The sequence below is a fragment of the Haliotis cracherodii genome, unplaced genomic scaffold, assembly GCF_022045235.1.
Source record: "Haliotis cracherodii isolate W230 unplaced genomic scaffold, xgHalCrac1.p SCAF_2, whole genome shotgun sequence".
Taxonomy (NCBI): domain Eukaryota; kingdom Metazoa; phylum Mollusca; class Gastropoda; order Lepetellida; family Haliotidae; genus Haliotis; species Haliotis cracherodii.
In genome coordinates this window covers 21,714,903-21,741,036 of record NW_027266275.1, presented here as the reverse complement: position 1 = coordinate 21,741,036, position 26,134 = coordinate 21,714,903, and the positions used below count along the sequence as shown (strand labels likewise).

The 26,134-nt window shown below is 38.1% G+C and overlaps 1 protein-coding gene across 1 annotated transcript in view; it reads right to left on the bottom strand.

Moving 5' to 3' along the window:
- Positions 1-230: 230 nt before the first annotated feature.
- Positions 231-26,134, bottom strand: part of LOC139468815 (glutamine-rich protein 2-like) — a 48,965-nt gene continuing 23,061 nt past the window's right edge. Inside the window, exons 6-18 of the mRNA XM_071250957.1 lie at positions 23,403-23,433; positions 21,670-22,068; positions 20,565-20,641; positions 15,201-15,323; positions 14,223-14,297; positions 13,527-13,637; positions 12,947-13,125; positions 12,381-12,443; positions 11,525-11,626; positions 6,423-6,530; positions 5,132-5,188; positions 3,423-3,534; positions 231-2,670 (exon numbers count right to left, since the gene is read on the bottom strand). Of these exons, the coding sequence (XP_071107058.1) occupies positions 2,314-2,670; positions 3,423-3,534; positions 5,132-5,188; positions 6,423-6,530; positions 11,525-11,626; positions 12,381-12,443; positions 12,947-13,125; positions 13,527-13,637; positions 14,223-14,297; positions 15,201-15,323; positions 20,565-20,641; positions 21,670-22,068; positions 23,403-23,433 (1,794 nt within the window). The 3' untranslated portion in view covers positions 231-2,313. The remainder of the gene's footprint in view (positions 2,671-3,422; positions 3,535-5,131; positions 5,189-6,422; positions 6,531-11,524; positions 11,627-12,380; positions 12,444-12,946; positions 13,126-13,526; positions 13,638-14,222; positions 14,298-15,200; positions 15,324-20,564; positions 20,642-21,669; positions 22,069-23,402; positions 23,434-26,134) is intronic.

Below are 26,134 nucleotides of genomic sequence, written 5' to 3'. Positions count from 1 at the left end.
ATATCTACACTGTAGATATCGCTGCAATGAAATGACATCACTAATGGCTCTGCTACTGAAGCTGTTAGCAGTACTTTTTTCACTAAAGACACTGCTAATTACTCTCTACAAATTGAAAAAGTTGGAAGAATGATGTTGGATGATAAATAAAATCTCACCCTCGTGTCTTTTGATATCAAATATATCAACACTCGTTGATAAAAGTGGCAAAAAACCTCGGCAAGCCTCAGAATTTTTCCACTTTTATCAACTCGTGTTGATATATTTGATATCAAAAGACACTTGGGTGAGATTCTCTATATCACATCATGAGACAACAGTGTATTGTTTCAGCCATCTGGACTGCATTGTTGACGTCATTCGAATCTTATTGTGACGTGAGGTGGGAATGATGTCACCCTAGAAACGATGTCACAGCTGAAGATTGTTGACGTTATTCAATAAATTGTGGTTCCATGCTCATATGAACACTCATTAATATCCTCTATTAACTGGTACATTACGACTGGGTTGATCTCCAAACGTATCTCAGTGGTGGTGATGACTGTAGTCTTGGTTGATGTATTGTGTTTCTTCTTCTGTTGTAATGATTATTTAGGTCTAACCTAGGATCTAAGGCTAAACAAATATTCATTGTTCTCGGGCACTGGTGCAGCCAATCTTCCACATGAGGCCTAATAAAAATAATTTTGTAGTTTTGATGATTAAAAATAAAAAAAGGTAGGTAGGTAAAACAACCCTGCAACATGGTTGATGAACTACTGTAAAGTTAGCAATGTTTGATATATATTTCATGTGTGCTCTTCGTCATGAACAGTGAGTACCACTGGCATCTGCACCGACATTGGGGCGACTTGGGTAATTCTAACACAGTGCAGACCACTTTCTCCTCCCCCTCACCCTCCATAAACAAGAAGACCACCCCACCCCACATGTTTGTATTTCAAGTCATTAGTAATTATTTAGACTTAGTTCTATCCAAGTAAGCACATACAAAACCCATCATGTACACGGCTGATAATAGATATGATATGCAATAGTATCACAGTCTCTGGTTGCATAGTGGCCAGTTCCTATCACATGTCTTTTTGTCCATATATACAATACACTAGAGATACAAACAAATAAACTAACTCTGTAATGGGACATAAAACAACACAAGAGGTGAAACAGATTCAGTGATGACTCTGACTTGACTACTCTGCAGCCTCATCCCAAGCAAGACAAGCTCATACCATGGCGGCCCATCTCTGTCATCTCTGATCTTCAGTCATGAATATTGATATTCTCAAAGTTTCCAACAGGACATATTAAAAAAAATATCATTTGTATGTTGTGGGCTGACAAAAATCAACAAATGACTTCATCTGATCAAAAAAGTGACTTAAAATATCTGGTTATAAGAATCAGTACAAAAGCTCAAAACATAATGCATAAAAGGGACAATGGGTAAACAAAATATTGTCTGACCAAAAGATTATCACAGAAACATTTGTACATGTCTTTCTTTTGGCACAGGTCATCCAACTTGACCTTTCTTGGTCTTAAAAATTCAAAACCAGATATACTCAGAAATATGAAGGAAAACAGAGAGAAACAAATAGCAATGGAAACAAGTAATAATACTGTCAGGAATATCAAACTCAAGAAACACTATATCATAGCTGAATATAAACAGATTGCACATATCATAGCAACAAAAGAATAAGGTAACAGAACAAAACATGAAATAGATAAATACTAATGATTACGATACCTGCCATTGCATACAAGTTGAATACTGTTTGAAAACACACGCAGTAGTATCATTTTCATGATCACACTTCACTACAACTAACTGTCACTCAGGTTGTATATTGCATGTACATTTCACGAGTCCGCCTTGATTACGAGTATGTCCTTTATTGCAGTAGATCTTCTACGACTGGAATATTCCACACTGACCAAGTATTCATGGAGCCATCAAAAATAAAAAATGATTAACATCTTAAATAAACAGCTAAAAAAAATATTCAATTAAGTTTTCATCAGATCAAGATTTACAAAACATATGCCGAAATTACCCTCATAAAGCTTTTCATCCTTTTATGAAAAAAATTGATGATTATTTTCCTGTTACTATATCAAAATTCCTAAAAATCAAAATATTTTTCCATATTAAAACTAAAATATTGCAATAGACTCATAGTCTTAGCATAGCAGAAGGGTGCTACCATTGATCAAATGCATCATAGCAAACCAGATGATGATTTAATAACTTACATAGTATGTTTCCTATCTACACACTGACAGCACAAGATACATCCCTGATATTTAACCCTCTGTCTGTTCCTCTATCATATCAGGTGTAGGAACATCAACCCGGATAGCTTCAGACTCCACAGTTATCTGCCCTTGAACTGTTGGGCCGCCATCTTGTAGCATTGGGTCCTCTTGGCAGGGCGTTGTTCTGGATGACTCCAAGCCTGACTGCCCAGCTGACGTTGGTTGGGTAGATTGTGGCCTTGATGGAACTCGCCCTGAGACAGGTCTGGGAGATGCTGATGCTCGGGCTGACATTGGCCGTCCTCTCATGCTAGTGGGAGGGGTGGGAGATCCTCTGACAGGGTCAGTTTCCAGCCCAGGTATTTTACGCAGCGTTCTTGGGGTTGCAGGTGATATAGGGGCGACCTGTAGTCACAAATGTGTTCGTGTTATACACCAATATTAGTTAACGTTAGGCAGACACGAATCAAAACACTACAAGAATGAGATATTCCAGGCAAGTCTTAGATTAACAGCAGACAAAATGTAAGAGCTAGGGTAGAAAGTCACAGTTCACAAATATACTGCAACCTACAATAGTGCACAGACAAACATTGGACAGAATATTGTTACTATTTGATCATAATAACCATAATTCAAGCAGTGATGTATACATGTATGCATAGAACGTAATTATAGAAGTTATTAAAACATGAAATTCATTGCCAAGGATCGTCATTGAGAGATGTCTTCTTACTTATATCAAATAAATTCCTACAAGTGATTATATGACAGACTAGTCTTCTGTCTAAAGCAATTGGATGGCACAAATAGGTTATACTACTGGTACATACTGCATGGAAGATTGTTGTTGTTTGTTTGTTGTTTAAACGCCACACTCAGCAATATTTCAGCTTTATGACAGCGGTCTGTAAATAATTGAGCCTGGACCAGACAATCCAGTGATAGATATCATGAGCATCGATCCACACAATTGGGATCGATGACATGCATCAACCAAGTCAGCGAGCCTGACCACCCAATACGGTTAGTTGCCTCTTACGACAAGCAGTCGCCTTTTAAGCATAGGTTGCTGAAGACCTATTCTATTCATAGGTCCTGCATGAAAGAAAACTCAAATATTGTAATATATGCATTATATTAGTTCAAGACTCTACCTGATTGGACTGTTGTGGTGAAATCTTGGATGGCATCTTAGCCTCAATCTGCATCCGCTCTACTCGGCCACGGTAGATGTGACCGTCCACTCCCTGCACATCCACTTCCTCCCTAGAAACACAGAGCTTGACGTGACACTCAGTACACACACATAAAGCCATCATATAGCTGGCATACTGCTGAGTGCACAGTTAAACAACATATCAATAAAACAATCCTTACACAAGTAAGGCGACAAGTTATGAGTTGCTGCTGAAGTAAGCAGTAACAGTTTTAGAGTTGGAAAACAAGATGGTCTATGGACTGTCCTTTGGAAGTGCCTGTCACAAATCATGTACCGTACCCCCAAAATCTGCAAGTGTTTAGTCACACTGGTGACAATGCAGCATATACAAGGATGCCACGCACACTTAACTATGATAAAATCATTGACAAATTTGCTTCAAGCAAACATGGAAAGCTGGCCCCTCTTGTTCAAGAGTGATAATCTGAAAGTTGACAGAATGACACGTGACATATCCTGATGTAGGTTGGTTGGTTGGTTTGTTGTTTAACGCCACACTCAGCAATATTCCAGCTTTAAGACGGCGGTCTGTAAATAATTGAGCCTGGACCAGACAATCCAGTGATAGATATCATGAGCATCGATCCACGCAATTGGGATCGATGACATGCATCAACCAAGTCAGCGAGCCTGACCACCCGATACGGTTAGTTGCCTCTTACGACAAGCATATTCGCCTTTTACAGCAAGCATGGGTTGCTGAAGACCTATTCTACCCACGATCTCCTGATGTAAGATACTACAAAACCACTTCTTGCAGTGTATTCAGATATACTTCAAAATATGTTGGGATATGTCTGATTCACTGTGTCTGGTATGTCATAGTTGTAATGACAATATTGTACTTCCAGCATGATTTCAACAATTCATAGTTGACTGAAATTATCACTTTGTTTGAAAATTCTTAAAGTGTGGTAATATGTTGAAAGTAAACCCGATACCTTTACAACTTTCCACTTGGTGAACACTGCTTGACACAGCTTCCATCCCACATCTACCATACCCCAGCCTGATAACAATTAATTTGATTTTCATCCCTGCCTGCATTACATAATTCTATTGTCCCATGTACCTACAGACGAAGAAAGTCCCTAAGTTCCCTTCTCCTCTACTTGATGAAACAGACTATTAACATGGTCCTATCAAACATACATGCTTCATGTGAATCATATTTGTTGACAATTAATGTACACCAATGCCTTGAACAGATTGCTAAAAAAAAACAGAATAAGTTTACTCTTTAAAAGACAATAATAGAATGCCTCTCACCTCCATTTTCTTTGAAATGGGTGGAAATCTAATTCTCAGTTACGTGGCCTTAGAGCTAAGAATATACAACTCAAATAAGTCCTCACTTGGGATAGTATCAAAAATATGACAAGAAATACTGCTTATGATAATAAAATTCTGTTTCTTTGAAAGGAAAAGAAACTACAGAAAACTAGTAAAAGTAGGTAAAGAATTATACAGTAATGAAGTGAATATGTTGATACAAAGATACATATGCAGACACAAGATATGTAGAGAAAACTGCTGGTGTCAGATGCACCCACCCTTCTCCCATCCCTTCATGATTGTATCTGCACTAAAACCAACCATTATGCCGAGGAATCTCAGGGTGTGTGAGCACCTGGCTAAACTTACTTGTAGATAGGGTAGACTTGTGCCGGAGCAGTGTCGGCATCCTCCTTGAACAGATTGCTGAAAATACACAGGTGTGAGCCATCATGTTGTCTCACCAAAACCATACGACAGACTTGTGTTTGAGTTTGTTTGTTTGTTTGATATTTAACGCTGCACTCAGCAATATTCCAGCTATATGACAGCAGTCTATAAATAATCCAGTCTGGACCAGACAATCCAGTGATTGACATCATGAGCATAGATCCACGCAATTGGGATACGATGACATGCATCAACTAAGTCAGAGAGCCTGACCCCCCGATCCCATTAGTCGCAGACAGGTTAGAGGTTTCACAGTGCTTTAAGGCTGACAAGGAGGAGTCCAACAAGTGTTTGGACCCACAACACAGTATACTCTGAGAACATCCAGCATATCCTGTGAATAGTTGTTGTTGTTGTTGTTGTTTTAATAAACACCTGAGGAGAAATTTCTTTTTTCAAACATTTTCACGAACAGATTATTTTTTTCAAAAAAATAAATCCCAGGTCAATGTTTCCAATATTCTCTCAAAAACTATCTTCTACAAGTTGGCCACAACAAGCACACATATGTTCACTGGGGAGTAATTCATTTAAAAAAACAAATTAAATTTAAGTGTCATGTGGACACAATTGACAACTGACACAAATTTTGGAAAGGTATCCCACTTCACAATGTAAAGCCAAAATTACCATGTTTAGTTGAAAAGTCTTGTAATGAAATGAACACAGTGCCGAAAATGTCTTGAGAAAATCTACTGAATGAAAAAAAAATAATTCACTGGCCCAGAGCTACAGATAAGTTGCATATTTGCATTAAATAAAACCCAATTACTTTCAATTAACTTACGTACAAAAATGCACGAAGCTTTTTCAGCATGCATACAAAGGAGTCAATTTCCAAAACACAATTACGAGCTAGTTTACTTTCCAAGTCAAGGCTATATATTTAGAACAGTTATCATGATTATGTACATCTAAAACATTATTTCATGGGTTTTTTAAATCTGAAAATGTTCACTCTTTTGGGGAAATACCCAATAGAGTGATGAATAGATGAGAGAAAAAATATTGGTTACCCGATGAAAAATGTAATAACGCAATTAAAATAGAAACCCTAGAGTTAAAACTCAATTGCTCAAAACGTTATCAGGAACTCTGCTGGCCACGTTATACCTTGTCTACAACACCTCATAACCAGTCATACTGCAATGTACTATGGCTGTCAGATGGCGTTAAATGTGCATTTCAAAATTCATCTGCTCAAACTTACTTCATCTGCGTCATGCGAGATACCCTCTTGTGGGGGTAGGTTAGGGTGTGGTTCCCTCCGCACTGTCGTGATGTGGCGTAGTAGTCAGAGACATCCTGCTGGTTGAAACTGAGGAGGCAACAATTAGCTGGTATTTAATAGTTGCATCGCTCATAAAGAATGCAAGGCTTTTTGCTTGCATGTAAACTAAAAGAAACCAATCAATATTCACCAACAAGGAGTGGTTTAATTTGGGAGCATCATTAGATGAATATTACATATAAGAAAACTGTAGATACATATACTATTGAAAAACAGTTAAGGACCACCCGAACCTTTCATATTACTACAGTTAATCTGTCATGCCTATAGAAATATGAAAGAATCATGAGGTCCTTATGGCATGACAGATTAACTGTAGTATAATGAAGAATCAGGTGGCCCTTAGGGCCTGACAGATTAACTACAGTTATGTCACTAATATGAGTGAGTGGGTATGATTTTACTACGCCACTTTTAGCAATATTCCATCAATATCACGGCGGGGGACACCAGAAATGGGCATCACACATTTTACATGTCGGGTCTTCGGCGTGACGAGCGAATGTTTTAACCGCTAGACTACCTGACCGCCCATTCACTAATATGAAAGAATAGAGCAGTCTTTTACTTTTTTTAGTCATACATTAAGGCCAGATCAGCAGAAAAGACAAACAGCAGTGTTGAAAGTGAAAATTTCACCTCTCATACCTAGGTCTTGCCTAACTTGAAAAAGCAAAGTCAACAACATGAACATTTTGGAAAATAAACAAACAATGGAAACACATATTTATTCACATACAAACAAGCTTTAAAACAAAATACTTATATCTAGTTGACCATGTATATACCAGCATGTCCCAACTAACCAGGAATAATTAACAAAGCTGCCATAAACATTAAGGATGAGTTGATTATATCTGTTCCAAGATTCCATCATGTCTGAAATATTGCCAATGATGTGATAATCGACATTACTCGGTACTCATGATTCTTTAACCAGAAAATTTGTTATTCCGGATTAATGTTGGGGCACTGTATATATTCACAGACATACATCATAGACGACTTAATTCGCCTACTCTCTCAAGCAGGGCTGAATATTGTTTGTCATAATCAATGCAAAAAAACATCTGGTTAGTACCAAGGCAAACAAAAACTTGTTAGCACAACAATCTCCTCATGAAATGCAAAAACATAAAGAAGTGAAAGAACGGAATACGCTGGGAGCTCCAATAGGAGAGGTTCCCACCCTGACTTACATGCCGTGTTCTCTCCTCTGACTGCGAGTCACGGAGTCTATGTCATGGCCCAAATGAACAAGGTACGCCTTCAAGTCGACACGCCTCATCCTGGCCAGTGATTTTTCAGCAAGAGCACGCTCAAAATTCACCGTATTGGTGCCATGATACCCACTACATTTAGAACCGAGAAAGACAGAGAGACAGAAGAGTGAGTGAAGAACGAAGACATAAAACAGTACAGTGGAGCTGTCACCTTTCAAAGGGTAGACGCCCAGGGCGCTTAAAAAAAGACAGAAGGGGTGGGCGCTTATTGGGACCAATTCAGAGTAAAATTGGCGTAAATTCATCAGTAAGCCTTACCGTATTTTCTTGAGAATAGTGCGCACTTTTTTTCCCAAAAAACACAGCTGTGTAGAAGGGGGTGCGCATTATACACGAATTAAGGAGTTTTGATGTTTTTTCTCCCATGGAAAGACATTACTGTGAGCACGTAACACCGGAAATACCATGTCAACAAATCCATACTGAAGTTCGCAAATTATTCATGTAATTACACTGTCTGGCTATAAAAAGTGTTCTTTGTATATCTGGACTTTTGTTTGTAACTTATTTCATAAATCTTTTTCAAAATTCCTTTTAATTTTGTTTTAATTAATTTCGGCGAAATCGTGTGTGAAGCGATCGGAAGATCGCACAACTCACCGTTATTAACAGCAACCACGGTCAGATTACCGCTATTGACGCCTTGAAACGAACTTAGTTGACAGAGAATGGATACATATATCATAAATGCCATACTTTGATTCGTTAAAAGTCATGTTTGTTTTTGTTTCACGATTCTATGTCAACACGTAATTCTCGCGATCATGCGATCACGCGATCACGTGCACGGGAGCCTTGACGGTGACTGGTCAGACTGGTTCCATGTAAAAAATAATACCCGGCAATAGCGATCAGCTGCTTCGCTTAAGGTTATTATTATTTTAAATATGTATAGTAAAAGCTGCATCTAAATTAACAAGATATTGCAATATATTATACCTGATAAAAAAAAAGTTTCAGATACAACTTTTGCCGATCCTTGCATTTAAAATCCTGTAAAGTTATATCATTGGGTGTGTCTTGACCGAATCACCGGTAGATTCCAAGAAAACGTGTGTACAGCTGATTGCTGTGTCCGGCTTAGTTTATGAGAAAATGCACAAGGTAATCTTAATCCCTGGATATAAAACAATGCCTAGCTGAACAAAAAATACAATTTAAACGGTAAATCATCATGTCTGGTGATTTTTTTTATCTCAAATTTCGAATTTGTACTGACGAAGTTTCTCATCACCCGTTCGTTTGCCAGACATCGCTGAAGGGGTACGGTGTAATTTTTTTCGGCGCATAATATTCAAAGTCACAAATATCTAAAATAAACAGAATACAGTCATGTCCCGCTTATACGGACTTCAAATATCCGGAAACCTCGGTTCCCGGATGATTTTCATTTAAAACGAAATAATTACTGTATAAATTTTCGGAACCGGGAAGGGGGGGACGCTTATTGGGGGAGGGGCGCTTAATAGGTCGAATACGTTAATCATTATTTCGTTCAAACTTGGGATTTCTTTTGAAGTGTATGTTTTTTCTATAAAATTCAGAGGTATTTTAACATTGCTTATAAACCTCCCGTGACGTCCTCCTATTGTTCTCCAGTCGTGTTAAATCTCATAAACAGGGACATTGTAATGTCCCTGGGATTTTATATTATATCCCCAGGATTTTATAGGATATTCAAGTCATATCTGCTATATAATGTGTTATAATATCCCAGGGATTTTATATAATGTCCTGGGTATTTTATTAATATATCTTCCGTTCAGATTGTAACATGTAATGAAATGTAAAATCAAATGACAAATGTTATTTTTATATCAACCTTAAACTTCATATCTGTAGCCAAGTGAGTGAGTGTACTACTAGGCTACAGAGGCGCTGATAAGGCACACTGCTTTTTAGAATGTTCTTTTCAAGATCTGTACGCCAGCAACAGATATTTTACGCCCGATTCCTAAGGTTCATGGAAAGGATGTTCGAAACATAAAAATGTTGATAAATGTTGTTTTAAGTTTCTTTTCTTGGTTCATAAGTTAGATAAAACACTTCCCCTCAGGTTGTTATGATATTTAAAACCCTTTCCCTCGGGATGCAGGTTTTAAAAATCATAACAACCCTCAGACGTGTTTTATCCCATACATACAATTCAATAGCATAAAACAAATCATTAGGCATCTTCCCATTATTAGTCCTGTCATCAGTTAAGTACATGTCATGCCTACAAAACCATCTAATTACTTGTAACTATTTTCACAAGAAGTGAGAAATATTTAGTTCCAATTTGGACATTTGTTGCAGACTTGGGGCTGAATATCAGTTTCTGACCAGGCCTAGAAAAAATCATGGGAAATCTGAGACAAGAATAAATATTATTTGGTCTACTTAATTTTGTCCAAATATTAATAGTGAAAAAGTTGTGAAAGCGACCGCCTTTCATTTGTTACACTACCGCCTTACCTCCTACCCTGGTAAATTCAGTTTATTTATGGAAAAACAGTCCCCAGTTCAATATGAATTTATTACAGTTAAAGGATGTATCTTGTCAGTTTAATAATTTTAACCAGTTTCAAAGATCACACGGATACATTTTCAGAAATTAAGTAAGAAATATTTGGCTAAATAAGACTTGATTCAGATTTGGTACTTCAATTTCAATTTGAAACAAAACAAGCCAAGTGTTCATAATTAACATGATTCATTATGGAAAATTAAAGGAGATTGGTACCCCTTCTTTTGCATTTATCATTAAATTGCATTAATATCAACATGTTTCCACGCAGCCACGTACAATTTCAACACATCAGTAAGTTTATCGCTAATTATATACCTAAAAGTTTGAGTGAGATAATTAACACACACATAGATTTTCCCTCTGATTTCTCTAACACAATTCTCCTTCAAATATTAGAAATATGCAACTATCAGTCCTCACAGTCATTAAACAACCCTTTCAAACCATGCAGTTCAAGGATTGAATACATATTGTGCCAACCGTTAGTGCCATGGTGCAAGAGACGAGTGGACAATGGTGCCAGCGTATGTACTGTGAATTAGGAGTGATGTCTACCATGCTGAATGAAGTGCTCATGACATGCAATCTCAAACCGAACCAAAATCTGGGAGAATTTACCGAAACTGATGTGAAGAATGCTGTTTGTCAACTACCCCTTGGTAAATTCTAATGAAGAAAAACATTTGATGAAGGTGGGCCAGAGCCATTACACAAGCACACGACTGCCATGCAAAGCCAAGCAACATAAATAGTGTGTCTACACAAATAAACAATGATAAGACGCAGATTACAAAATGTTGTGAACGAGTGGGTTTTGTCCCCTAGTCAACAATTACCAAGCTGTTTCATGACATGTTTAATGTTTCATGTAGGCTGGTATGTATGAAGGCACACTGCAGCAAGAAAAGCAGTGAGGTGGATAATGTGAGCATAAATCCACGTCGCCATGGTTACGGGGTACAATGATATACTAAATCTTTCAAGGTCATGTATCTTCTAAATTAAGTTCAACATGAATTTGGGGTTTGAATCTTCTAGCAAAGAATGAATGAATGGGTCATGAATGGGTTTGAATAAATGCTATCATAAATGACAGCAAGCTGTCATCCACAACACATTTTTGCAGTGATGCATGAAGCTTGAAGCAATCTACAGATGTATGTATAAAACGAGAAGCAGCTATGTACTAGGTGCTATGTATATGGAAATGGCAATCTGCCACTCACCTCTTGGCATTCTGTCGAATCTGATCCAGCTCATACGTGGTGTAAGGTCGGGGTGACCTAGTGGGTGGGAGACCGTTCTGACTTGGCAGTGATGGAACTGGACTGTTGGGATGAGAATGCAAGTATTGACAGTAACACCAAACAATAAAAGTCCTATGTGCATTATCTGTGATCTAAAGCATACATTTGCCATTGAAATGATGACTGTTTCTGGTCCATGAAGTCACAGGGGGGCACGGGTGGCCCAGTCGTCTAAGGTGTTTCTAGGTTTGTCAGCACCATACCCGTGCTCGTGGGTTTCACCGAAGTGGTAAACATGAGACATGAATCTCTTCATGCTTTCCTTCCACATTAGGCTGACATGCCGCGATATAACTGGAATACTGTTAAAAGCGGCGTTAAACCAAACTCACTCACTCACTCACTCCATGAAGTCACACTGCCAAACTTACATCCATAATTTTCAAATACCTTTATATTATCTTTCATTATATCTGGCTGTGTATTCTAAACACAACTAAAATACACTATACTCTGAAAACTTTTCCTGCTTATATGCAGCACTTACAAAAATGCAGTAAATTGAAATGCTGCACATTGACGCAAGCACGCATACAATATACTTATCATGATACATATTGAGTGAAAAATGACAACTCCAAAACAACGAGACCCAGATAAAGTATTGTGCTGAACTGTAAAATGGTCAAATTATTGAAAACGTTGAAAATAACATAAATCACAGAATTTGGCAACAGAAATTGTGGACTTTTATGAAAATCAAACCAGAAGACTCGTATCACTGTAATTGTTTGAAATACATGTAGTTACAGTAAAAACAGTTCAACTTTCTTACCCAGTTGGCATGAGGTCTACAGGTCGGTCACATGACAAGCAGTTGAATCTCTGCAGCAGTTGTCTGGAAAAAAACATGATGCATGTTAGTGTTACAGATTATACAGATCATGCAGAGAAAAATGAAGCAAACAGAAATAACAACAGCTACCTACATCCATGAATTCAAGAAACTATCAAAAAGGTTAAAAAAATATACCACAAAACAAACCACTTTTCATGTCAATGGGTACATCCATGTAGACACTATGTCTTATTCAGTAATACACAGTTCAAGTCCTTTATGAACAAATCAACCTGGGGTCCGTTCCACAATCGTAACTCCCATACTTTAACATGGGCTCATGCCAGTCAGAGCACTAAAATTGCTTTGTTGAACTGAGCCCTGAATCATAAGCAAATATCACACTGATGGTCTGGGCTCGATTCCCCACATTGGTACAATGTGTGAAGCCCATTTCTGGTGTCCGATGTGAAATTGCTGGAATATTGCAAAAAATGGGGTAAAACCCAACTAACTCACTCACTCATTCACTCATCAAATAACAAGAATGAAGACAGTCTTACTTCCTCAGTCCAGCAGCATCGTCATCTGACCATTCATTGCCAGCGTTGGCCATGATCTTCTTGTTGAGAGCCTTGAGGCGGGACTCTAGCCATTCCTTGAGTGGATCTAACTCCAGCCGGTCAAGCTTGCCCTCAAGTTCGTCAGCCAACTGGGCAATGGCGTCTTTCCAGGAACTCTCCTGGAGACAGGCAAGGTAACAAATGTAACTCCTACAGACTATAGCATGAATAACAATCAGGGAAGTCACAGGTGAGAGTTACCATCCTCAGCCAGAAATTACCTAGACTGGGCTCTGTCTAAACTGGAGTTATGTGATACTGCAGAATACTCTCGAAGGGTGTCTATGATCAATATTATCCAATAAGTTATTTCTGATTCCTTGCAGCAGCAAACTGACAGATACTTCACATCAATAACAACATTTCAGACAGCATACAATTGTATACAGACTAGTAAACCTGTTCTTTCTGGTAAGATCAGCTAATATGCCTTATAAGAACACTAAAATTCACTGGAAATGCTGCTAGTGGACTCAAAAGGTTAGGGCACAGATTAAGATTGCAATGATGAGGTACTAACATTTCCATCCAACTTGTCCAGGATCTCCTTGATGATCTTGTTGATCTCGCCTGTGGTAGTGTCAAACAGGCTGCGGTTCACCTTGTTGTCCAGCTGACGCTTGTCGGCTTTCTGTCAAGGCACATCAAGCAAATACCGTAATCAACGTAATAAGCGCCCTGCTCTAATAAGCGACCACAGTGATATTTGCTGATATATATTGGCTAGTGAACAATCCCAATTAGCACCCTTACGATTGATCAATGTACACAAGACTTATTTATTTGTGTATAATACGCCCTCGTGTGTTATATACACCCTTAATTATGGGCAATTAAATTCTGGAAAAATATACCTGGCGTTTGTAAACATTTCAGGCTGTTAGTATAAACCATGAAACTTACCATCTTTCACCAAAATAATATTCCAATAAGGCCCCCTTATTCTAATTTTGAGAGCGCCCTGGGCGCTTTTTACGTCGAATACGGTACTTTAATTCTATACTCTCATCTGATTTAAACACTCAGGTGACACTACACAAATATAGTTGACATTAATCATAGATGGTTGTAATTTGCATGTGATCATTTTCTGCTTATCTCAAGTCAACTTAGACCTGGTTGGTTGATGTCTGAAAGCCATTTATTCATCTATAGGTACATGAATGCTATGAGCTGTCCAGTCTAAGACACAGATGAAGCTGGTGCCAACACTCACCACATCCACCTCCATGGCAACATATTCTTTGTCTGCCTTCTTGTCCTGGAGAGTATCACAGTAGGCTAGCAGGTTCTGCAACAGCACAGTTCATACAAAACTAAATCCACCATATCTAAGGCCTTTTTTATAGGTTACGATCAAACTTTTACAGGCAGTCATCATACTATTACATGCAATAATCACACTTTTCAGGCAATGATCACACAACTTTTAAAGGCAATTTTCACACTTTTACAGGCAATGATCTAACTTTTCAGGCAATCATCACACAACTTTAAAGGCGATCTTCACACTTTTAAGGTAATGATCACACTTTTACAGGCATTGATCTCACTTTTCAGGCAATCATCACACAACTTTAAAGGCAATCTTCACACTTTTAAGGTAATGATCACTCTTTCACAGGCAATGATCACATTTTTACAGTCAACGATCACATTTTTACAGGCCATGATCATACTTTTAAAAGCAATGACCACACTTTTAAAGGCTTAAAGTAAAATCCATGTGTGTCAAACAGATTCCAAGAACATTGTTACTTTATTCTACTGTCACAATGGCACCATGCGCACGTCCACCAAATACACAACATAAAATATTTGAGTCCAGTAAACACCAGTTTGAGTGACAGACTTATCTTTTGTCACATGATGTTTTAACACATTACTAGAGAAATAATATATTTAACAGCATAGGTAACCATGGTTGCCAAATTCAAGACAAATACAATTTTAAGATCTTTTTATGCCAGATTAAAGTTTTCTTCTGGTGTGAAAACCACAAACATTGCAGGGTCAGAAATTTATCATATTTTCACTAGTTACAAAGTTGCTATCTACTTAATGGTAACTAAATGGAAATGCCACTGGGGCATCCTGAAGTATACCAGTCTAGCGTTCTGATAATAATTTTGACCACTGGACATATTAAAGGGATCATGTGTTGCAAGAGCAGTTAGTGTGTGTTGTTTCCCACCTCAATCTGTGTGGAGCGGTGCTTGTTTTCCTCCACAATGTTCTGTGTGATATTGTTCAGTCGCTCTAGTTCAGCCTGCAGCTGCAAAATTGCCTTCTGAGCTCTGCTCAGAGCGTCCGTGTCCTTAAACACAATACATGCTATGTAAGACCACTCTGGAATCTGGTGTCACGACTCTTTCTTTGATACTTTTCAATTTTTAAAAAGAATTTAAACCACTTATTTTATAAATTATGAAATATATCAAATTTTACATAATCTTTATCTACAATTACAAAGTTATCATATTTAGAAAATATCCCATTTTAATTTAATCATGATGCTGTTACAATAGATAAAAGAGTTCAATGTTATGCATCACAAATAATATGAAATAATACCAAAAAAGGTGAACTGTAAACAAATCTGCATATAACATTAACAAAAACGTGGCAACATAAAACAAAAGCATGAAATAACAAGGTCCAGTTTCACAAAGCAATCGCAGCACTACGACTGTCCTAAGCCTCTGTACAGAAATCATAACAGTCATAGAGCAAAGATGGCTTTGTGGAATGGACCAATTCTGAAAAATAAGTCATATGTTAAAAACAAAGACATGTTATACAATAAAAAAAAAGGAAATCAGGAGCACTTGAACTCTGAATGTTGAAATAAAATCATCAAAGCAATCCAAAACAAACTGAGGTTGTCTTGCTGAAGTAAACCAGCAGAAAGCAGTGACATATTAATGGAACAACAGGATCAAGAGCATCAGATATGTGAGTACAAAAGCGCTGGTCCTGGGGCAAAGTTGTCTGTGCTTACGTAGTCGTCATCAGGAAGCCGAGATTGAATTTTTTTGATAATTTCTTCAAGGCTCTGTTGCATCGTCAATAAGCTCTATTTAGAAAAAGGTTGCTTCAGTTACAAATCTACCACAGAATGACATTTAAAACTTCATAAGCATCAATCACATACATAGAGATTATCATGAGCATGTGTGTCATACTGATTTTACAGAACGAGGGTCAGAATTCTTGTATTTCTAACGCGAGAGTGAGAATACATGAATTCTTACACGTTTTGTATAATCAGTATGACACACATGCGAGTGTAATAAATTCGTTATTACCCATTATTCTTAATTCTTTTGAGCTCCCCTCAAAAAAAAGTATATAGGTATATATACTTATTAACAACTATGTTTTTACAGTAAATTGATTGATGGACACAGAGAGCTGACTAAGATGATTGGAAGCCAGGTAATGCCTAATGGGACAGGGTAAAACTCGATACTGTAAAAACATTAATGTTAATAAGTATATATACCTATGTTGTTCAGCACTATCCATCACTTGCTCCATAAAGGTGTTAGGATCGATACTGAAACGTCGCACTAATTGTAATAAAGAAGTTGTTCCATCCATAGAACTTGTCTTTCTTCTTAACCAAATCAAAGCTCCCATTTATAGAACACTGCTACCCATACATGTCTATACTTGTGGTGACAGACTGGGAAACAAGCACATGTACATTAATCTGTGTTCCCACACAACACACAGGGCTACACTTTCCAGGGCCTGGCACAATGCAGTGTCGCAAGTAGTGCGTGTTGGATGGATGACAGCATGGCTCGAGGCATGACAACGCTTAAAGTGCAGCTGCGCCAGTCAATACAGTGCAAAGGGATATGGAACTGCACTGACAATTGACTCAGCAGAACAAAGAGTCATTCAATACAGAATGTTTGCAGTAGTTATGCAACATCGGTGTCACAATGTATCTGACAAACACAAGGACGGCACTGAGTATGGGGAAAATTTGTAGCAGCAAGAGACTACATCATGAAATGCAACTGATTTTAAATATATGTTGGATGTATATTGGAGCTGTAACAGTTCTAGTGCGTGGGATCCCTTTTCAGGTCAAAGCTATCATTAAACATTGAATATTTTTGTTTGCTTACGCCCATGATTCCTATCCCTTAATTTGGGATTTGGGTTGATAGGTAGCAGTTGTGTTTTTAATTATTGATTACTTGAATATCCATCCTTTCAAAATGTTGCTATACTTTGAGTATTGGATCATATGGGTGAGGTAGGGTGACATGGTGTTTAACATTACGATCATGATTACTGCTGCTTGTACTAGCCTGAAATAATGTCAATTTTATAGTGCTAGCCCACTGAGATACCATGCCTACTTTTAAAAGCAATGACCACACTTTTAAAGGCTTAAAGTAAAATCCATGTGTGTCAAACAGATTCCAAGAACATTGTTACTTTATTCTACTGTCACAATGGCACCATGCGCACGTCCACCAAATACATAACATAAAATATTTGAGTCCAGTAAACACCAGTTTGAGTGACAGACTTATCTTTTGTCACATGATGTTTTAACACATTACTAGAGAAATAATATATTTAACAGCATAGGTAACCATGGTTGCCAAATTCAAGACAAATACAAATATTTTAAGATCTTTTTAAGCCAGATTAAAGTTTTCTTCTGGTGTGAAAACCACAAACATTGCAGGGTCAGAAATTTATTATATTTTAACTAGTTACAGAGTTGCTATCTACTTAATGGTAACTAAATGGAAATGCCACTGGGGCATCCTGAAGTTTACTAGTCTAGCGTTCTGATAATAATTTCGACAACTGGACATATTAAAGGAATCATGTGTTGCAAGAGCAGTTCATGTGTGTTGTTTCCCACCTCAATCTGTTCGGAGTGGTGCTTGTTTTCTTCCACAAGTCGCTCTAGTTCTGCCTGCAGCTGCAGAATTGCCTCCTGAGCTCTGCTTAGAGCATCCGTGTCCTTAAACATTGAACACTCTACCAGTAGGCCATGGAGGCGGTCCAGATCATTTTGGGAATAACAAGCAGTAAGAATAAGGTACAACAATAGTTTCTAGCCAGGCTGTTTGGGGCAGGTTGGACAAATATTCCTTTACCTTGCTAAACATTTTTGGATCAAAGAGCATACTGTTTCCAAAGATTACAAGAGTTTGCCACTAAGGTGGCTATATCCCCGGCCCCTGTTGCAGAATTTATGACATAATTAAATCTAAACAAACCATAACCTTTTTTAACCGAGGTGGAACTTGTCATGGAAATTGTAAAAAAAAAGAAGAGTCTGGAACCTAAGTCCATCTTGTTGCCACCAGTTCAGCTTGTACCTGGCAAACCTGCAAAGTTTCATGAAAAAATATTGAATGGTTTATGAGTTATGCTCCGGAAACGAACCCTACCCGCACAGAACCTAAGTCCATCTTGTTGCCATGGAAACGAAAAAAATTAAAATTTCTAAAATTTCTAAATAGCAAAAGGCACCAGTTCAGCATGTACTTGACAGACCTGCAAAGTTTCATGAAAAAATATTGAACGGTTTTTGAGTTATGCTCCGGAAATGAAACGTGACGGATGGACGGAGCCCGTTTCTAAATATCAAATAACTTCCTGAAACCTTCAAAGAAATACATTTAGGATTAGAGCATAAAATTGTCACACAAAGGACAGTGAAGATGATGTTGTTAGTAAGTCAAAAACATGCATGATCAAATGCAACCAACTTCAAATATTAGTATAATTGTGGCTGTTGCTGTTGTTCCTGTACCTCCTGTAAGTCTGTGATGAAGTGTGGGAGTTGCAGCAGTAAATCTAGACCACATGGAACAAACAAGGCAAAAAGCCCAAAAGGGGAACTGGCATCCTTGGTTTGGTGATACTGACCATGTTCGACAATCCTTTTACCCGTGATTGCATGAGGGCAAGCTCCACACCCTTTGCCATCCGTTTCAGGTCGTGATCCAGTGCAAATATTTTATTCCTGACCTCTCCCATCTGGTCATCCAAAGCACATCTGAGATGCTTCAACTTTTCGTTTGTGCTGTTCAACTCAGACCCCAAGTTAAGGTTATAAGCATTCAATTCATCCTCTGTTGAATCAGATAACGAACTTAAGTGATGGTCAACCTTTCCTTCCTCTGGTATTTCACCAATATCATGCCCTTTCTTCAAACTTCCCTTCTTCTGTCCCTTGCTCTCGCCCTCACTTGCAGGGTCGGTGACATTACTGGATACAGGAGACAACACAACAATCTTTTCATCCATGTCGGAGAAGCATGACGGCAGGTCACCAAAGGGCTCACTGGAGAAGCCGCTGTCCTCAATTGCCCTTGGATTCAGGATAGCCTGCTGCAGGTTTTTGAAATTATCCTCGAGGTTTCCAAGACGAGAAATCAATTCCTGAAAGGCTTCAGAGTCCGACACACATGATGGCAGGATGGCTAGCAGTTCCTGACTGGACTGGTTATGGGATAATGATGGTCCTTCTGATGCAGAGATGGTGCCAGTGTCTGATGACTTTCCATCACTAGGAGGCTGAGAGGTGTGTATCTTCCCAGTGCTATCTGTAGACATGTGTTTGTTACCAACAGACCCAGAGGTTGATATAGTGGTGGGCAACTGTTGGGAGCCAACAATTGCCACTGGATTCAGGATAGCCTGCTGCAGGTTTTTGAAATTGTCCTCAAGGTTTCCAACACGAGAAATCAATTCCTCAAAGGCTTCAGAGTCCGACACACGTGATCGGAGGATGGCTAGCAGTTCCTGACTGGACTGGTCATGGGATAATGATGGTCCTTCTGATGCAGAGATGGTGCCAGTGTCTGATGACTCTCCATCACTAGGAGGCTGAGAGGTGTGTATCTTCCCAATGCCATCCGTAGACATGTGTTTGTTACCAACAGACCCAGAGGTTGATATAGTGGTGGGCAACTGTTGGGAGTGCCATGAGCATCAGGTGCAGAGTGTTAGAGTGATGAGAGTGACAGAGTAAAGTGCAAAGCCAGGGTGAAATGTGATCAGATGGTTGAAAGAAAGAAGGAGAGGATAGGTATTAGAGTGAGTGAGTATAGTTTTACGTCATATTCCAGCAATATCACAGCAGGGGACACTTGAAATGGGCTTTGCATATTGTACCCATATGGGCTAAGTAATCAACATGCAGTTATGAAACATGCAGGAATTCATAAAACCAAATTTACAGTTAAATGGTGCACAGGAAAATGAAAACTTGTAAAGGAAAGTTCCAGCTAAGTAATAAGTAATAACCGCATACTTAATTGAGTTAAAGGGCTAAGGGTACCCCAAACAAATTGGAACAATAACAAGTAGTTAGAAGCTAACAGAAGAGTTAATTGACTCAAACATAAAATATTTGTTTCACATTCTGTCAAAACTAAACATGCTGATACTATCTATGACATAGCGTATGTGTTTATGTAAATAAAAGAGAAATGAATAACTTTAACTGCTGATACATCTATCAAGCAGTTTCTTGTCTACCTATCACTACAACCACCCTATAGCTCACCTTATCTCTCATGGACTGCAGGGCATCAAGCTCCTCCTTCAGCTTGTTCAGTTGCTCCATCAGGTCCCCTGCGATGTCTGTATCAAGAACAACACCAGTCATGAACAATATCAATCATGAAAATCTATTGTCAACAATATCCGTCATGAACATCAGTCATGAACAACACAACACATGAACATTCGACATGAACAGCATCAATCATGATCATTGATCAGAACAACATTGTTCATGACCAACATCAGTCATGAACAACACCAGTCAACAACATTGGTCATAACATTGATTACGAACACCACCATTCATGAACAACATCAGACATGAACATAATCAATCATGAACAAAATCGGTCCTGAACAAAAACTAATACTGTTAATACTGCATGACACATTAGTCTGTTGATGAATTGTTTCTTAACTCTCAACATAACAATGCCAAGAGCATCTATAGAACTAACCTTAAATAATAGCAGAATTTCTGTTAACAAATTGTCTATCTACTATTGCTGACATATTTGTCTTTGAGACAGAACATAAGGAATAAATTTTATCCTAAAAATAAGAGACTACAAATGAAAAAGTTCAGATAATTACACAAATTACAGTCATGTTAATACATTTCATGCGTGCGAAACCATTTTCAAGAAAAAGTCTTAAAATATGAGTGTATTTATAGTCTAAGTCACTAAGTCATTATTGCTACTCTGCTTCTACAGATTCTAAGACTGTAGAAAATATAAGGCATATGTTACTCAGCATCAAATTAACCATGTTAACAATGGATGTTAGAAACAAAAACATCTGAAATATTCTGTTAGATTCTAGTTGCATAATTCTCAACTTCAGTTCCTAATTGAAGAACAAATGCATCTCTGAAACTAGGAATAGATTAATTATATCAACATGTGCAAGTGGCAAATGTCATACAAAAAAACCTTGTTTTTCATTGTCAGCTCATGAGACTGCTATAGAACAATGGTTAGTACTGATATTTTCAAGGTTTAAGTTATTCTACCAAGAATCCTACAACACAACAAAGGTAAGCTCGGAGAGTTCTATTCGAAAGTCTATAGCTACAATCTCCATTGCTATACAAATATATATACCCGGTCCAGGCATGTGTATGATAACTGGTTCAGGTTGTGCTGGAGGTGGTGAGACCGGTTTGATGGAAGTGACCTCAACTGGTTTGGGTTCAGGCTTAACTGGTTCTGGTTCCTGGACAGATTCAACTTGAACAGGGATGACTGTCACAGGTTCATTTTCCGGTTCAGAGGAGGAGATAACTATTTCTACATCAGATTCTATTACTGGAGGAGGGGAAGGAGATTTAACTGGTTCTGGAGTTTCAACAATGGTTACAAGTTTAGGGGAGTCAGGTTTGGGCTCAGGGGAGGTTTGAGACAATGTTGAGATCACTTCCGACCTCTCAATCTGAGCAGGCAATGTCACCACCAGCGGTTCTTGGTTTTCCTGTTTCTCAGAAAGATTTGCAAGTTGTTGCACTGTGGGAACAAAATAACATCAAGTTCTGAAATACTGGCCTTCAAATATGCTGCAAGATTTAATCCAATTTGGATGGAATAGTTGTGAAAACAATACAGAAAGCACTGGCAGATCCAGGGTGGGAGTGTGTAGCAGGGGTGGGGTAGGGGTGTGCACCCCCGCCTTGTTTTAACAGCAACTCAGGCCAAGACACTTCATGTGACTTGGGTTTTAAGTGCACTCCCCCTCTTTCAAAATCCTTGGTCTGCCTCCACAAACGTTCTCTCCCAATTGTTAAAATAGACTTAAGCATGATATTCTGTTTAAAAAAATTGACTTATTTGCATCGTAGCTCTGTTTAACCCAAAAACCATAATGCCATGATCATGATGATTATTTGAAGTCCAATGAAGTTCAGTTCAGGGAGTTAGCAACACATTATGGCAGGGGTCTCACTGGATGATACAATGATTGCACCACACCTACTGGTAGCTAAAATGCTGACTGTAGCAAGCCGCATATGGTTTTTTAAATCGGTGATAAAAAAGAAGTCTGCATGAGTGACTTAAAACATTTAAGACGTACCAGATATTTTTCAGCACCTTGTATTAGCAATCTCTGGGCATGAAGTAATACCGGATCATTGGAAACGTTTTGATAAAAAGAGGATTTAATGGACAAAATGACACTGGCAATGTGCCATAACATGTATGTCAAAAATGAAATCTAATTAACCCATTATTTTAACCTAGAACTTCACGCAGGGATGATGGCAAGGACATCTTTAGCAATGTAACTGAAAGCTGGGGACACCTTGTGCTATGATTCACACAAAAGACAAACATCATTCAAATCTATTGAAACTGAACATAATAGGGTGCCCAGGCGCCAATGGTTTAATTTGTCACAATTCATTATGCAGTGTTGACTTCCTTAGATATGCAGGCATCTGCTGGTTGTGTTGGATATGCAAAAATCTGCTAGTCCAAGGCTAGTTAAATTCAGGCAGGACTTGTGACATTTTCTTATTGATTACCATTTTACCATTGGGTAGATCAATGTAGATGGTGAAAAATGTTCTTGCTGACTCATGAATACAAAAGTGAATTTCTAACCCTGCCGTGGGTTTGATTCCCAGTCTTGGTCAGATTATTATCCATGGTTTGTCAGCACCACAGCCAAATCAGCCATGCCTGTGGGTATTCAAGTTGGAAACGGTATGATCTGCATCACTTGGACTTTCATCCCAAATTCAGGTAACTTGTTTCACTTAACCAAACTTAGTTACAGTTCGAAGAACGTTAAACTCAAGTCATTCCTTCACTCACTGAAGTAGATAAGTGTGGTTACTTACTCAGTCCTTCGAGTTTATTCTTCAACTGTTCCTGTAATAGAGGTGAAAAGCACGGTTGAATTTAGGAAAAGTATTTGGCAGAACTTTGGGAAATTTGAGAATTGTATTACAGTGATGGAATGGGTATGACAATGAAGAGCAATCTTTTAGGGATATTGTGCTGGCCTTCCTAATGTTGGTAGTATGGAGGCAGGTCTGTGGCGCAACACAGTACATCAGAGGACACACTACCACGGACCCATTCCACAAAGCAGTCTCAGGGCTAAGATGATCGTAACTCCCATACTTTATCATAAACTTATGATAGTCGTAGTGATAGGAGCGCTTTGTTGAATGGGGCCCATGTTAATTTAGTCTGTGATAACAACAGTTCGTTGTCTGAAGCCAAATTCAGTTCGGTCTATATAGTTTCTCTAAATACTTCTGAAAATGATGCTGAGATTCAAGATAGGGCATGTATAGGGAAAACTATGCTTATAACGAACTCAAAGGGACCACTAATTTTAGTTCATTATAATCGTAGTTCGTTATAAGCATATATACAGCATATACTGCAAATGGCAGGGACAACAAAAAAGTTTGTTATATCTGTCAGTTCGCTATAAGCGTGTTCGTTATAAACGTAGTTTACTGTTAGTGTATTCAACAGGCTTTCTGATTACTTGCTTTCAAGCGGCAAATTGTTCCATTTAATAGCTGCTGCATATTGAGCAGATCTCTTTCCAAAATTAAAGGATTAAATGTAAGGTGTCCGGAGAAGCATCTTGTCTTGAGATCTGACTGATGTTGAGATCTGGTGAGATGTGATCAAAACTTTTGGTTCTTGTGACAATTTCAGCCGCAGTGGCATCCATCCATATTATGTACCCTTATCTTAGATTCTTCTAACAAAATGAAAATTGTGGGTGGGATCATTTTTACCTTATGCATAGATTGAAAAAGTAAAGGGACAACTATTTAAACTTCTGGGGGATGAGCCTTGTTATTTACATATTTTTACGTCCTTGCTTCTGCAATCTCATTAAAATCAGATCTTAGTTCTCGCTGCTGCTAAACAAAGATCTGAGGAGATCCCATTACGGATCACATCAGACTGACCTTGCGCGAACTTTGACCGACCAATAGAATGACCAATCAGAAGGCAGCTTTCTCGTGCTTTCAACACTAATTTCAAATTGGCGACTACGCTTCAAGACATATTGTGACAAATTCTCGATTACAAATTTGAAACCTAAACGATGCTCTGATTGGTCGGATGAAAGGTCGGTCTGACGTGACCCCTAATGGGGATGTCTTCATATCTTTGTTTAGCGGTAGCGAGAACTAAGGTCTGACTTTAATGAGATTGTTGCTTCTGAAAAGTTATTTGCACGAAATGGATTCATAATTAAGACTTTAACATACAGATCTGTGTTCTCTGAATGTTTGTTATTTAACGCCACCCTCCAGCAATATGAGTGTCCTGTCAATACTCAAGTCTGGCCCAGACATCAAGTGATTGATATTACAACAAGAAGCCATGCCATCGGGGTACAGTGACACACTGTCAACCAAGTCCTTGTCACACCCAAATGTTAAATGTTAAACATTCATGAGGTCCATTGATTCAAACACTACCTCAGGAGCCCCCATTAATTTCAAACACATGCAGACTTTAATGTTTAATGGTCTCGAATAGACCTTAAGCATGAATATCAGATTTATAAGAACTTCGGTCTTCATCTTCCTCCGGTTTGGAGGTCCAATTCTATAAATATTGAATCACAGCCTATCAGGACAAGCCTGATTTCACAACATCTGTACTTTAACAGGCAGATAACTGCACCAAATGCACTATGCATAAAATAGCACTTTCCCTCGTCACTGACGACCTTGTTAATGAGACATGGCTTCCTCTCCGTGTCGTGCAGGTGTTGAAGCATGCGAATCTATGTCTTAATCAATAGTCAATCAATAACAAACAAAGCATGTTTATAGTCCGATTCCGACGTGATTACTGCCACTCAACTGGACGTCTGTACACTCAATTACTTCGTAAAAGGTACATGGCTAGGATTTGCTACAGAATGAGTTGTTATTCTCATATTCGGTGTATTTAATGCCATGCAGAGGCATAAAAAAACGCAAAGCGACAAAGACATGTATTTTGAGTGACTGATAATTACAGTAATCAATAGATGTTCATTGCAACCATTTATTTGCAAATCTATAATTTGCAAAAATAGACATATATTCTGTCAAAATCACAAATGATCATTGAAGGCTGATGAAAAACTAATGGAATTTTTTTTAAAATGACAGTTATTAAGATAATTGTTAGCTACACCAGACCTAAATGGACAATTTTCTTGTTGGGAACTGCAAGATTAACCAGATTAATATGATTAATACACACATCATGTGGTTTCATCATTTTCATTAACAATTATATAAATAAGGAATGAATTCATGCCAGTCTACCAAAACCTTGAAATACACATTTCATAATAACATCTAACAAAATTCTATTTTCTAGAATTTTATAAACTATTTTGCCTTAAAATAAAACAAGAAACTTATTCAGACATGTTCATGTATTTTATAACAAGAAATGATTTTGTGTCCAATAAATAATTGTTTTATTTTTACAAGACTCAATTCAAATGAAGATCTAACGGATATATGTCATAAATGAAAGCAAACTATCAATAACCTGAAAAGCTGTGATCAATTTTAAGGTCGTTTGTTGTTTC